At 43.5% G+C, this 16,000-nt stretch overlaps 1 protein-coding gene across 3 annotated transcripts in view; it reads left to right on the forward strand.

The window, feature by feature from the left end:
- Positions 1–12,427, forward strand: part of MFHAS1 (multifunctional ROCO family signaling regulator 1) — a 127,623-nt gene extending 115,196 nt beyond the window's left edge. For 2 of the 3 annotated variants that reach the window (XM_081221169.1, XM_081221171.1), the window contains one exon: positions 12,291–12,427. In XM_081221169.1, the coding sequence (XP_081077295.1) occupies positions 12,291–12,324 (34 nt within the window). In that variant the 3' untranslated portion in view covers positions 12,325–12,427. Of the gene's footprint in view, positions 1–7,117; positions 7,229–12,290 lie in introns of all 3 variants that reach the window. The other variant, XR_014014122.1, reaches the window with a different exon arrangement.
- Positions 12,428–16,000: the final 3,573 nt, after the last annotated feature.

Raw genomic sequence — 16,000 nt, forward strand, 5'->3', positions numbered from 1 at the left:
GATAAAATCAAATCCCATACCTGCCAGGTGGGCAAACCAGAAACTGGAAAATAACTATATCATAGAGGTTCTCCCACAGGAGTGAAAGTTCTGAACCCCACATCAGGCTCCCCAGCCTGGGGGTCTGGTTTCAGGAGGAGGAGCCCCCAGAGCATCTGGCTTTGAAGGCCAGTGGGATTTGATCACAGGAATTCCACAGGACTGGGGGAAACAGAAACTCCAGTCCTGGAGAGTGCACACAAGGTCTCGTGCACTAGGACCCAGGGGAAAAATCAGTGACCTCGCAAGAGCCTGGGCCAAAGCTATCTGCTGGTATTGGAGGGTCTCCTACTGGTGGGGGGAGGGGGGATGACTTTGGCTCACTGTGGGGACAAAGACACTGGTGGCGGTAGTTCTGGGGAGTACTCATTGGTGCAAGTCCTCCTGGAGGCTGCCATTTTCTCACCAAGACCTGGCCCCAGCCACCAGCCTGTAGGCTCCAGTGCTGGGAGGCCTCAGGTCAGACAAGCATCAGGGTGGGAACACAGCCCCACTCATCAGCAGACAGGCTGCCTCAAGTCTTCCTGAGCCCACAGCTGCCCACTAAACACACCCCTTGACAGGGCCCTGCCCACCAGAAGGACAAGACCCAGCTCCACCCACAAGTGGGCAGAAACTAGTCCCTCCCACCAGGAAGCCTGCACAAGCCCCTTAGATCAATCTCATCCACCAGGGGGCAGACAGCAGAAGCCAAGAACTACAACTCTGCAGCCTATGGAATGGAAACCACAATCACAGCAAGTTAGACAAAATGAGCCAGCAAGAGGAATACATCCCAGACGAAGGAACAAGATAAAACCTCAAAAGAACAACTAAGTGAATTGGAGATACACAATCTAACTGAAAAAGAATTCAGAGTAATGATAGTAAAGATGATCCAAGATCTTGGAAAAAGAACGGAAGGATAGATCGAGAAGATACAAGAAATGTTTAACAAAGAGCTAGAAGATCTAAATAACAAACAAACATAGATGAACAATACAATAACTGAAATGAAAAATACACTAGAAGGAATCTATAGAATAACTGAGGCAGAAGAACGGATGAGTGAGCTGGAAGACAGAATGGTGGAAATCACTGCTGTGGACAAGAAAAAAGAGGGGCTTCCCTGGTGGCACAGTGGTTGAGGGTCCGCCTGCCAATGTAGGGGACATGGGTTCGTGTCCCGGTCCGGGAGGATCCCACACGCCGCGGAGCGGCTGGGCCCGTGAGCTATGGCCGCTGAGCCTGCGCGTCTGGAGCCTGTGCTCTGCAACGGGAGAGGCCACAACAGTGAGAGGCCCGCGCACCGGGAAAAAAAAAAAAAAGAGTGGAAAGAAATAAAGACAGTCTAAGAGAACTCTGGGACAACATTAAACACACCAACACTCACATTATAGGGGTTGCAGCAGGAGAAGAGAGAGAGAGAGAGGACCTGAGAAAATATCTAAAGTGATAGTAGCTGAAAACTTCCCTAACATGGGAAAAGAAACAGTCACCCAAGTCCAGGAAGCACAGAGAGTCCCAGGCAGCATAAACCCAAGGAGGAACACACAAAGGCACATAGTAACCAAATTGACAAAAATTAAAGACAGAGAAAATATTAAAAGCAACAAGGGAAAAGCAACAAAACATATAAGGGAATTCCCATAGGTAATCAGCTGATTTCTCAGCAGAAACTGCAGGCCAGAAGGGAATGGCATGATATATTTAAAGTGATGAAAGGGAAGAACCTACAACCAGGAATACTCTATCCAGCAAGGCTCTCATTCAGACTTGACGCAGAAATCAGAAGCTTTACAGACAAGCAAAAGCGAAGAGATTTCAGCACCACCAGACCAGCTTTGCAACAAGTGCTAAAGGAACTTCTCTAAGTGGAAAAGAAAAGGCCACAACTAGAAACAAGAAAATTACAAATGGAAAAGCTCATTGGTAAAGGCAAACATTACAGTAAAGGTAGCAAGTCAACCACACACAAAATGATATGAAAGTCAGCAGTCGTGAAAAGAGGAGAATACATATGCAGGATATTGGAAATGCACTTGAAATTAAAAGACCAGCAACTTAAAACAATCCTGTTTTTATATAGATTGCTGTATTAAAACCTCATAGTAACCACAAACCAAAAATCTACAATAGATGCACAGACAAAAAAGAATAAGGAATCCAAACACAACAGTAAAGTTAGTCATCAAATCACAAGAGCACAAAAGAGGAAAGGAAGAAAAAAGACCTACAAAAACAAACCCAAAACAATTAATAAAATGGCAACAAGAACCTACATATCAATAACTGCCTTAAACGTAAACAGACTAAATGCTCCAACCAAAAGACATGGACTGGTGGAATGGATACAAAAGCAAGACCTGTATATATGCTGTCTACAAGCGACCCACTTCAGATCTAGGGACACATACAGACTGAAAGTGACGGGAATGAAAAAGGCAAATGGAAATCAAAAGAAAGGCAAATGGAAATCAAAAGAAAGCTGGAGTAGCAATGCTCATATCAGACAAAATAGACTTTAAAATAAAAACTGTTCCAGGAGACAAAGAAGGACACCACATAATGATGAAGGGATCAATCCAAGAAGACGACATAACAATTGTAAATATAAACGCACGCAACATAGGAGCACCTCAATATATAAGGCAAATACTAACAGCCATAAAAGGAGAAATCAACAGTAACACAATAATAGTGGCAGATTTTAACATACCACTTTCATCAATGGACAGATCATCCAGACAGAAAATCAGTAAGGAGAAACAGGCCTTAAATGACACATTAGACCAGACAGACTTATTGATATTTATATCCATCCAAATGCAGCAGAATACACATTCTTTTCCAGTGCACATGGAACATTCTTGAGGATTGATCATATGCTGGGCCACAAATCAAGCCTCTGTAAATTTAAGAAAACTGAAATCATATCAAGCATCTTTTCCAAACACAATGAGGTAAGAAATCAACTACAAGGAAAAAACTGTAAAAAGCACAAATACATGGAGGCTAAACAATATGATACTAAACAACCAATGGATCACTGAAGAAATCAAAGACAAAATCAAAAAAATACCTAGAGACAAATGACAACAAAAGCATGACAATCCAAAACCTGTGGGACACAGCAAAAGCAGTTCTAAGAGGGAAGTTTATTGCAATACAACCTTACTCAATCTCAGAATCTTACAATCTCAGAAAACAAGAAAAATCTCAAACAACCTAATCTTACACCTAAGGCAGCCAGAGAAAGAACAAACAAAACCCAAAGTTAGCAGAAGGAAAGAGATCATAAAAATCAGAGCAGAAATAAATGAAATAGAGATGAAGAAAACAATTTAAAAAAAAACAGTGAAACTAAAAGCTGGTTCTTTGAAAAGATAAAATTGATAAACCTAAACAAAATTGATAAGAAAAAAAGGGAGAGGAACTCAAATCAATAAAATTAGAAATGAAAAAGGAGACGTTACAACTGACACCACAGAAATACAAAGGATCATAAGAGACTACTACAAGCAACTGTATGCCAATAAGATGGACAACCTGGAAGAAATGGACAAATTCTTAGAAAGATACAATCTCCCAAGACTGAACCAGGAAGAAGTAGAAAATATGAACAGACCAATCACAAGTACTGAAATTGAAACTGTGATTGAAAAACTCCCAACAAACAGTCCAGGACCTGATGGCCTCACAGGTGAATTCTATCAAACATTTAGAGAAGAATTACCACTTATCCGTCCAAAACTCTTCCAAAAACTTGCAGAGGAAGGAACACTCCCAAACTTATTCTATGAGGCCACTATCACCCTGATACCAAAACCAGATAAAGATACCACAAAAAAGAAAATTACAGGCCAATATCACTGATGAACATAGACACAAAAATCCTCAACAAAACACTAGCAAACCGAATCCAACAACGCATTAAAAGGATAATAGGGCTTCCCTGGTGGTGCAGTGGTTGAGAGCCTGCCTGCCAATGCAGGGGACATGGGTTCGCGCCCCGGTCCGGGAAGATCCCACATGCCGCGGAACGGCTGGCCCGTGAGCCATGGCCGCTGAGCCTGAGCATCCGTAGCCTGTGCTCCGCAACGGGAGAGGCCACAACAGTGAGAGGCCCGCGTACCGCAAAAAAACAAACAAAAAAACAAAACAAAGGATCACATACCATGATCGATACACCATGATACTACATAGAAAATCCTAAAGATGCTACCAGAAAACTACTAGAGCTCATCAGTGAATTTGCTAAAGTTGCATGAAATACACAGAAATCTCTTGCATTCCTATACACTAACAACAAAAGATCAGAAAGATAAATTAAGGGAAAAATCCCATTTATCATCCCATCAAAAAGAATAAAATACCTAGGAATAAACCTACCTAAGGAGGCCAAAGACCTGTACTCAGAAAACTATAAGACACTGATGAAAGAAATCAAAGAAGACACAAACAGATGCAGAGATATACCATGTTATTGGATTGGAAGAATCAATATTATCAAAATGACTATCCTACCCAAAGCAATCTACAGATTCAATGCAATCCCTATCAAATTACCAATAGCATTTTTCACGGAATTAGAACAAAAAAATTTTACAAACTGTATGGAAACACAAAAGGCCCCAAATAGCCAAAGCAATCCTGAGAAAGAAAAACGGAGCTGGAGGAATCAGTTCCCTGACTTCAGATTATACTACAAAGCTACAGTAATCAAAACAGTATTGTACTGGTGCTGAAACAGAAATATAAATCAATGGAACAGGATAGAAAGCCCAGAAATAAAGCCACACACCTATATGCTCAATTAATCTACGACAAAAGAGACAAGACTACACAATGCAGAAAAGACAGTCTCTTCAGTAAGTGGTGCTGGGAAAACCGGACAGCTACATGTAAAAGAATGAAATTAAAACATTCTCTAACACCATACACAAAAATAAACCCCAAATGGATTAAAGATCTAAATGTAAGGCTGGATACTATAAAACTCTTAGTGGAAAACATAGGCAGAACACTCTTTGACATAAATCACAGCAATATCTTTTTGGATCCACCCCCTAGAGTAATGAAAATAAAAATAAAAATAAACAAATGGAACCTAATTAAACTTAAATGCTTTATCACAGCAAAGGGAACCATAAACAAAACGAAAAGAAACCCCACAAAATGGGAGAAATGGGAGAAAATATTTGCAAACAATGTGACCAACAAGGGATTAAGCTACAAAATTTACAAATAACTCGTGGCTCAATATCAAAAAAAACCAAAACAACAACCCAATCAAAAAATGGGCAGAAGACCTAAACCGACATTTCTTCAAAGAAGACATACAGATGACCAAGAGGCACATGAAAAGATGCTCAACACCACTAATTATTAGAGAAATGCACATCAGAACTATAATGAGATATCACCTCACACCAGTCAGAATATGGCCATCATCAAAAAGTCTACGAACAATAAATGCTGGAGAAGGTCTGGAGAAAAGGGAGCCCTCTTGCACTGTTGGTGGGAATGTAAATGGATACAGCCACTATGGACAACAGTATGAAGGTTCCTTAAAAAACTAAAAATAGAGCTACCATATGACCCAGCAATCCCAATCCTGGGCATATATCTGGAGAAAACCATGGTTCGAAAGGATACGTGCACCACAATGTTGCAGTGCTGTATGCTATAGCCAAGCCATGGAAGCAAACTAAATGTCCATCAACAGATGAATGAATAAAGAAGATGTGGTACATATATACAATGGAATATTACTCAGCCATTAAAAAGAATGAAATAATGCCATTTGCAGCAACATGGAGGGACCTGGAGTTTATCATATTAAGTGAAGTCAGACAAAGACAAATACATGATATCGCTTATATGTGGGATCTTTAAAAAATCATATAAATGAACTTATTTACAAAACAGAAACAGACTCACAGACATAGAAACCAAACTTATGGTTACCAAAGGGGAAAGGTGGGTGGGAGGGATAAATTGGGAGATTGGGATTGACATGTACACACTACTATATTGAAAATAGATTACCAACAAGGACCTACTGTATAGCACATGGAACTCTATTCAATACTCTCTATTGGCCTATATGGTGAAAGAATCTAAAACAGAGTGGATATATGCATATGTATAACAGTTTCACTTTGCTGTACACCTGAAACTAACCCAACACTGTAAATCACCTATAGTCCAATATAAACATTTTTTTAAAAGACATACTGGAATGCAACTTACACTTCCATGTGGCTTCTTAATGGACTGGTCCTTGAACATGCAGGAAACAGAAAAGTATCATTTTTATTTTCTGGCAGTTGCCATTTCTTTTGTGGTGCTACCCATCTGTCTGTGGAGTGGTGGAACTGAAGAAGGAAGCAACTTCTGATTTTGGCAGGTCATGTGTTACAGAATTAGAAAAAAATGGGCTGGTTTGAAAATTGCTGGGCAAAGCTTTCTCCTTTCCAGAAAGTATTACCGATAATAAAGGACAAGGCTCACACTGCATTTCAAACTTGGATTATTGCGTATATACTGTAGCGTATTCAAGTAAGCCAATTCAAGTAAGATTCCAGCTACTTACTGTTTGCAAGTATTCTCAAACCCATAGTGATTACTTTGCATAGGAATTTTGGCAGTTACATTGTTATGACATAAGGACATTTAAGACCAATTAAGCCTTTTATAAAAAGTAGGATGAAGATTCTGTGGCCTTTACCTCACCAAATAAATAGGCAAAGTATGTTTAACTGCACTCAGATTCCTTCGGACTCGATTAAAAAACCTTTTTTTTAAGGAATGGATAAATTTGGCTTAATCACAATGGAGAGTTTTTCACTGATCTCCGAAGTGTAAAACATGAAGGGTGGGGATGGGATGGGATTTCAGAAGGAACGGAGGCTTAAATGTGGAGGTTGCCTGTGGGGTGTATCACAATGATTTGCATTGATTTGTTTTGTTCTTTGTAAGGAGTAAGACAGCTCCTTGCCTTGTTGCTTTCACGACTGGGAGGAATAGTGTTTCTTTGATTATTTAGTCTCCCGTCAGCCACATTGATACTGGAATTTGTTCCCTCTCTGCTTAGGTATCTCCATACTTTCTTGGACAATTAAGTGGAAAAGATAGTGCTTCTTTCCCTTATGCCATCATTTTTACTGTACCCAATCTGTGACTTTAGGAGCACCAATTTTAAAGGGTAAGTCTCTGGGAAGCAGAGAGGGTTTCTTAAATAGGTAAGGGCCTCCTAAGGACTTGGAGAGTTTAGGGAAAAAAAGGGGGAGGATGGGCTTGGGACGAAGAGATTCTATACAGCAGGACATTTTAAGATTACAAATCTTTTACTTATCCAGAATCAAGACATATTGGAGAATTAAAAATAAGAAAACTGCTCAATTCTTTTGCGTAATATACTATAATGCATATATCAGTCACCTTAGATCCTTTTCGGAAAAAAGTCATTTAAAAAACCTCATTCTGGGCTTCCCTGGTGGCGCAGTGGTTGAGAATCCGCCTGCCGATGCAGGGGGATATGGGTTCGTGCCTCGGTCCAGGAAGATCCCACATGCCGCGGAGCGGCTGGGCCCGTGAGCCATGGCCGCTGAGCCTGCGCGTCCGGAGCCTGTGCTCCGCAATGGGAGAGGCCACAACAGTGAGGCCCGCGTACCGCAAAAAAAAAAAAAAAACCTCATTGTAATGTAATGCAAGAATATAACATCAGGAAAAGATCAAGCTGATTAACACAGCAAACCATTTTTTTAAAATCTGGAGTTTCCTACTTTGTAGCTAATTGACTATTTATTTATTTATTTATTTATTTATTTATTTATTGGCTGCGTTGGGTCTTTGTTGCTGCGTGAGGGCTTTTCTCTGGTTGTGGCGAGCGGTGTGCGGGCTTCTCATTGCGGTGGTTTCTTTTGTTGCAGAGCACAGGCTCTAGGTGCACGGGCTTCAGTAGTTGCAGCAAACGGGCTCAGTAGTTGTGGCTCGTGGACTCTAGAACACAGGCTCAGTAGTTGTGGTGCAAGGGCTTAGTTGCTCCGTGGCACGTGGGATCTTCCCAGACCAGGGCTCGAACCCGTGTCCCCTGCATTGGCAGGCAGATTCTTAACCACTGCGCCACCAGGGAAGTCCCAGCAAACAGCTTTTTAAAAGCAGTGTTGGTATTTATTTTCTCAAGGAAGTCCGACAGGCTCTGGAGTTATGCCCTCTGAGTTTGAATCCGGCTATGTGTTAGCGCTGTGACAGGTGCAGATCACAGCAGCACTATCTCCTGAGCTCGTTCTGTGCATTTAGAGACCGTTGCAGGGGAAGTATTTAGCATTATTCCTTACACAGATTAAGTAGTGCTCAATAAATCCAGTTGCTGTTATTTCTACCAGAAATATTAGTATGTACACCATGCATAACATATAAAGGTAATAACAGAAAACAAAATTTCAAAATCCAAAAATAGATACTAGAGTAAAATCTACTCACTGACTTACCTAGGACTGTTTTGCTTATTAACTGAGGTACCGGCGCAAGGCAGGTAAATGTGCGTGCTGAGGAGTCAGGAGAGCATGCTGGCTCACCTTCCCCTCCACCACCACGGAGGGGTCAAGGTGAAGTACATGCAGATCTGTTTATGAGGCCACCTGCAGCTACTCAGTAAACGTCAGTGTCCTAAACCCATCTTCCTGGGATAAAGAGGAGATATGGGGAATCATTCCTTTCATATTGTAGATGCCAGTGCCCATGTGCCTGGACAAACTCCGTATAGTGTGGGAATGGAAGATTAGAGATACGATGAGGCCAACAGATCAGGAAACGACTGCCGGGGAAAAGACAGTTTATTACAGTTCCTTTGGGGAGGGGCACGCCGTGCCCGGGGGCGGGGGCGGGGGCAGGGCTGCGTGGGGAAGCACCTGTGGGCCAGGAGGCGGAGGGGAGGGGCCTGTGCTGTGGTCTCTGCGGGAAGGTACGGGCAAGGCAGGGGAGCACATGTAGGACGGGCCGGTTTGGGTAGTTTCCGCGGGCTCTGGGGCACAAAGACAGTCCCGAGTTGTCTGGAGCCTGGTCCTGGTGTGATCAGGGCAGGTGGAGAGTGGCCTGGAGTGTGAGAGCCTGATCAACAGGGTGGTTAGGGGAGTGGACTCCGGACTCGCTGGTTTGCATGAGAAGCAAGCACGCTCGGTCTGAGTTGTCGACTACGAGTGGGCACTAACTGGCTGACCCTGGGAGGGGCAGTCTCTCCGCGGTGGGCAAGGCCGCAGAGGTCAAAGCATCAGAGGACAGAAAAGACCCGCTTAACGTCAATACAACAGGGTGTGGCTTCACTGTCAGCCTGAGCTTCTAATACGCTGAATGCGTTTGCCGCGTCCCGCCCGGCAGCTCCCCTGGACGTGCCGTGGCTCCACAGCGCACCTCTCGTCCCCCCGCCCCGGAGCTCTTCACTGCCCCTGCCTCCTCCCGTCTCCGGGCTTAGCATCGCTTTGCGCCATCTGCCGGGCTGCGCGTCTGTGCACTCAACCCTCCCCGCTCCCTCTTCCCACGCGCAGTCAGCCTTCCACTGCGACCTGCTTGCTACCCCGCCTCATCGTGTGTCTTCAAAGAGCGAATCTGACCATGGAACTTGCTCTTCGGCCCGTGCTTTCCTGTGGGTCCTCCTGTCTCTGCCAAGATCCCTGTGATTGAGTCTCAACCGGCCTCCTCCTCCGCTAGTCTTTTTCTCCTGGAAACCAACTGATTTATCAACATCAGACCCCATCAATTTCCTATTGAAAAGCCTTGAATGGCTTCCTGGTGATTATGGTGCAAGTTCAAAATCCCGGGCATGACACACAAGGCTTCCCAAGCAGACCCCAGCCACCCTTCTGACTTGTGACACTCCCTTACTGTGGAGGGTCAGCCACACCTGACCTCTGGCCGGCTCTCGGTCCACAGCTAGCTGCCACCCCTTCTCTCCTACCTGATGAAGGCCCATCGTCCCTAAGACTCAGGACATGTGTCACCTCCTCTGAGAAGCCACCCCCAGTCCTTCTAACTGTACTCAGACCCTCTTTCCTTCACATCTCCTTAATAGTTCTCATCCACCCCCTTACAGAAAAGATCTCAGAGTAGCTTGGCTGTTTTTGCCTGTGACTTTTCCATCACATCTTATTCCTTATTCATTCAGCAGATCTTTGCTGAGTATTTGCCCTCTACGAGGCATTGTGCCAACTGTTGAGGGTACAGAAATAATAGAGAACTGCAAGAATCTAATAGCCTCCTTGGGGAGAATGGGAACCAAAGACACAACCAGAGAAACTTGCGAATGTCTAATTCCAATTAAAATGTGATACCTGCAGCAACAGGTGTATCGACAAAGTCCTGTGGACACAGAGAAGAAAGAACTCTGCCGGACAATCAGGAAAAGCTCCAGGAAGTAGCATTTGAGGTGGATCCTGACAGATGAGGGCGAGTTTATTGAGATGGAAGAGCAGGGAGAGGTGGGGAGGGTTGGTGATTCGATGGCTCTTCTCTTTCCCTAAGCGCCCACACAAGAAAAATGATATCCATGTGGAAAAATGCTCAAACCAGTTTTCCTTTTTCTCCCTTGAACACTGGAATATTCCCTCTAGGTGTCCTTGATTATGTATCCTTGTGTTTCTCAGTCTTACTAGTGGCTCAGGGGAGCAGACAGCCAGACACAACTGCCTGCATTTCTCAAAGTTTGTTAGATTCAGTGAGAAAAGCGTTAACGCAGCACCTCCCCCCCCATGAAGCTGGAACTCGCTTCACCAGAGTTAACTGCTTAGTTGGGATGAGTGTTCACACTGCCATCCTCTTTACACTTAGATTTATGATTACTTGAGTCTGAGGCCGTTTTCAAAACCTTCTCTACTGGGAAGTTTACTCTATTAATAGGCCTTCCAAAAGTCCATATGCCTCAGTGCCATAGGAATGTGAAACGACCCCTAGGGCCCCAAATATTGCAGCCTCGCTTTTAGCTGTCAAGCATACTTCGGAGTCAAATAACCCTCTTTAAAGGTCTGGCCCTGCTGCTCACTGGTGTGTGCCCTTGGGGAAGTTATTTAACCTTTTGGAACCTTAGCTTCTTTCTTGGTGAATGCAGAGCTTACCTCATAGAGCGTTATGAGTTTAGGATTAATCAAATAATGCAACATGGTGAATGACGTGGTTCCTAGTGTATAGTAAGTCCTTAGTAAATGGAAGGTGCCTATTTTTGGTGATGTTATTAATATTATGCACAGCCAGTTCTTATGTGGGCGAGAGAGATGTCGTAGGTAGATAGTGAATTATCAGTTTCCAAAAAATCAGGCAGCATTAAGACAGATGTGGGGTGGAGGGTGGGAGAAGCAGGTAATAACCCCTTTATGTCTTTGTATGTTTTATTAAATGTTGTCAAAACACTTTAAAAAATATCACGTCGGGCTTCCCTGGTGGCACAGTGGTTGAGAGTCCGCCTGGTGATGCAGGGGACATGGGTTCGTGCCCTGGTCCGGGAAGATTCCACATGCCGCGAAGCGGCTGGGCCCGTGAGCCATGACCGCTGAGCCTGCGTGTCCGGAGCCTGTGCTCCACAATGGGAGAGGCCACAACAGTGAGAGGCCCGTGTACCGCAAAAAAAAAAAAAAAAAAAAAAATCACGTCATGTGTCATTATAGGAAAGCTAAAATAAGGGATGGGAGCATTTGACATGTTTTCGTCTAACCATTTTGTCTGAATTGAATGCCACTTGGTTTAATTAGTTGATGATACAGCAATTTCTTCATTTTATTTTCATCCAACTCCAGCTTTTAGTTTGGCAGTCTTTAAGTAAAATCATGCTTTTTAGTCCAGATAGACACTCATTCTCACTTCTTAGTAGTGATATATATTCCTACTTGTAGAGGGTTATTTAGTGTGTCTATGTGTGTTTCCTGAAAGGAAGCAGTGCTGTATTTAGAGTTCAGGATTCTTAATCAGAAATCCAGTTAAGCTGTGAAATTACAATGGAATAGGTAGTTATAGCTAATTCGTCTAGTTTTCTCTTTATGTCTGATCTTAATGTCATAAACAGAAATGTTTGACTAGGTTTCTAGTAAAAAGCCTCTTTCCTTTGTAGGAACATTGGTTGCCTGCATTTACAATTTTATGTGGAGCTCTAGAAGTAGACATGAAAATGTGGATGCAAAAAAAAAAAAAAAGACAGTCTGACTTGCTGTTCTTATCATTGAGAATATCATTTCCTATTTCCTTTGTTCATTTCTGTGCTTTCTTCTCATCTACCCACATAGGAAGAACGTTGGTGAAAAGCACAGAAACCAGTGACTTTTATGGCTGTGGAATTTCCATGGAGAAAAGAGCATCAGAACGCACCTGGACCAACTTGTGTACCCGGCAAACCCTCCACACTCCCTGGCGTGTTCTGTGAATTTGAGTGTATGTGTGTTCATGGTGCTTTCAGGAAGGAAGCACACCTAGCCTGTAGACAAGGTGGGGAGAGGCGGGGCGGGGCGGGGGCGGGAAGGATGGGAGAGAATGTGGAGCAAATGTTTTACAACCTGAACCTCAGAACTGTGATCCTCCAAGGAGAGCGCTACTTGAAGAAAAAAAAAAAAAAAAAAAAGTCGAATGGCTTCTCAGGGATTTTGTTTTCCGTGCACATATAAGCCATAATTCCAGTACAGGTGGCAGTATTTAGAGCACTCAGATTTCAGTTCTGTTAAATGTGAAAGAGGGATCGACTGACCATTCATTGCTGTTCCGTAACTAGTGTAAAATATGTATATGTTTATCTTTATTTTTATAATATGCAAATACATTTAAATTTATACAGTTTGAAGCTTCTAGAGTTAGTTAACACTGGGTGCAATATTCTGATGAGAACTGTGCCAAGATGGGGCTGATTTCTTATTTTAGCATAGGACCTTTTGTTTATTCTTTAATTCTCTGCAGATTTTAAAAAAAGATACCTATCTTTCTGCCCATGGATTAAGGGTTGGTTCCTAGAGTTTGACGATAATCAGCAAGAACTTTAAACATGCATTTCAGGTCAGGCAGTGTTCGTCCTTTTAAATAAAGGTCCCTGCCTGTAAACTGTTGGGCAGGGTAGGAGGATTTTTCCTTTTCTTTGCCCCCACATATCACTAGTGTTGGGCAGAGCCTTCCTTGCTCCAGGCTTTGTGATGACTGTGAGTTGTTACTGGGTGATAGTCTGATGGAGACCTGGGGATTAAGATTCTTCAGGGGACGGGGATTAAGGGATCCACAAATCCAAGGAAAAGCAGAGCCTTGCAATGGCTTCAGAGAACCAGGAGTCAGTTCTGAAGCGTGTAAAGAGCTCTGCTGAGAAGTCCTTTCTTTTCCGCCCCCAGAACAGAGTCTGTGACATGTAGCAGAGCTCTCTGAGAGCACTCCACATCTGGTGTCAGACCGTAAGATAGTGCGTTGCCTAACTGGAGAGCATAAGCCCACATTGGTTACTTTAGAAATACAGAGCCTCTGATTGGATGGTCTACTGCCAAGAACTAGGAAAACCCTGGTTTTAAAATCTCCGCGAGGTAAAACTTAAAAAGCCAACGACCAAACCGCTCTCTCTTCTCCTCCTCATCGGGGCCAAACAGCATCTGCTGCAAATACTGACACATTCTTTGAAGAGTGTGCCTGACCCTGTGTACATCTGCCTCCTCTGCGTGTCGATGGAAAATGTGTAAAACTGTTTCTCACCCCTGTAAGGCAAGAAAAGTGAGTCAGCTGGTATTATTCTTTTACTTCTTCTATAAAGTATTGACTCTTGGAATGCCATAGTATACGATGTCTCCATATATTTTGGAAAGAAGTAACAAAGAAGCAAGTGGCTGCATTGTGAAAAATCGCGAATCGATTTTTGTAGATTATTTTGTGCCCCAGGAGTTAACTTTATTAACTCCAGAACCTCAGTTAAACAAGTATGACCTTTTTTTTTTTTTTTTTTTTTTTAATTTATTTGGCTGCGTTGGGTCTTCGTTTCTGTGCAAGGGCTTTCTCTAGTTGCGGCGAGCGGGGGCCACTCTTCATCGCGCTGCGTGGGCCTCTCACTGTCGCGGCCTCTCCTGTTGTGGAGCACAGGCTCCAGACGCGCAGGCTCCGTAGTTGTGGCGCACGGGCCCAGCTGCTCCGCGGCATGTGGGATCTTCCCAGACCAGGGCCCGAACCTGTGTCCTCTGCATTGGCAGGCAGATTCTCAACCACTGCACCACCAGGGAAGCCCAGTATGACTTCTTATAATCATAAAATCACATGGGATCAGACTAGTTCTGCATTTTAATACTTGAATATGACACCTCAAATTTGCATTTTCTTTTGGAACAGTCACGAGATTCACCTTGTTAATCCTTTTGTCACAGTTCTCCTGTGCGTGTGTGCATACGTGTGTGTGTGTGTAAGTGTAAACTGAATGGTAACATTTAATTGCTTTATGGACCATTGAATTGTTGGGCATAAATGTTTTTTCAATCGGCACAAACAGTTCCTGAACTGTCAAATTAACCGACTTTGACCAGGAAAAAAGACTTGTAAATGACTTCAGGCGAACTCCCCAGGGGACCATATTAAATGAAAGAAAAAGCTCCTTTGGGTGACATACCCTGCAAAGTCTGTGCTCTTGTCATGAACACAGATGCCCACATTCTTAATATCTGCTGTTTTTGGACAAGTGATGTTTTGTGCTCTCATCTGAACCCTAGAGAAGCAGTAGAAGAAGAAATTTTGCTGTCACATGTATTTTAGCAAAAAGGTCATCGTGATAGAGGGTCATGTGACCAAAAGCAGCTCCAGAAAAGCTTGAGAACTTGCTTCACGGTTGGGGGAGGGTCGGAGATACAGAAAACATTCTGCTCTATAGGAATTTTCTTCATTTATGCAGGAAATTCCATTTTCTCTTTCCACACCTGGGAAGACTCAGCCGGGGAGGCTGACAGGCAATTCCTAAGCACAGGGGAATCTCTTCCAACCAGGTCGTCCCTGCCTCGCAAACAAAAGCCCTCCAAGTTTGTTATGGTTTCTATTCCTGCATCTTGTGGTATCAAAACCACTTCCTGGAATTGTAAAAGCGCTGCCAGAATAAATGTTGTTCCCTCTTCCGAGAAAAAAACGACAGTGCTCACATTTGACACTTGTGCACTGGACTCTTTTGAATGAATAAAATGGAAAGGGTTTGGTGTCATTCCTGATGAGGTGTGTGTTCTTTTTCATGCCACAGTTTGTGAATTGTAATTGTGGTTTCCTATTTAATTGTCATAACCAGGCAGAAATTAAAAAAAAAAGTTTAATAAAAACACAAAGAAATGGTTAAGCAGTTAAATTTCCAGAGTTGAGTTATTTCTGTCTGTTTTTGTTTGTTTCAGTTTTATCAGTTAGGAACTCACTACATTCCATTTTTAGTTCTGAAGGCACTTTTGAGCCACAGGAGGTGGATGGCGGCAGCTCTGGTTGTGGACTGAGCTCCCAGGAAGGAAACGAATGAATCTGTTTCATACTCCGCCTCCACCTTCAGGCTGGAGAGTCAGGTCTTGAATATTGACCGTCTCTTAAATCAGAACCTTTTTTCAGCGATCTTTGTTCCTATCAAAGCTTGTAAAATTATGATTGGTTTGCAAGTTCCCTTCTCCTGGCCTTTCTTTGCCCCGGGGGAGGGGTGGGGTCTGTATTTGCTGGCTGAAGGGGCTGACCCTTGGGTACTGGGTCAGAGACTTCTATTCCCCCCACTTTTTGTTTGTTTGTTGTTTCTAAAGGACTCTTGAGATAAGGATAAGGAAAGGAAAAGCATGTGGCTGCTTCTTGCAGAAGTAACAGCCTCTGGGGAAGGACCTGGTACAGACGAGCCCTGCCCTGAGGCGCTGGGGCATTGGGGACACAGGGAAGAAAGGGCCCCCTCCACTAGGAGGGGCCTCATTGTGAGACTCCTGAGAAGGTAGGTGGAGCCACTGGGTGCTCTGAATCCATATCTCCCTCTGCCAGTGGAAAA

This window comes from Mesoplodon bidens, assembly GCF_964165515.1.
Source record: "Mesoplodon bidens genome assembly, chromosome: 20".
Lineage (NCBI taxonomy): Eukaryota > Metazoa > Chordata > Mammalia > Artiodactyla > Ziphiidae > Mesoplodon > Mesoplodon bidens.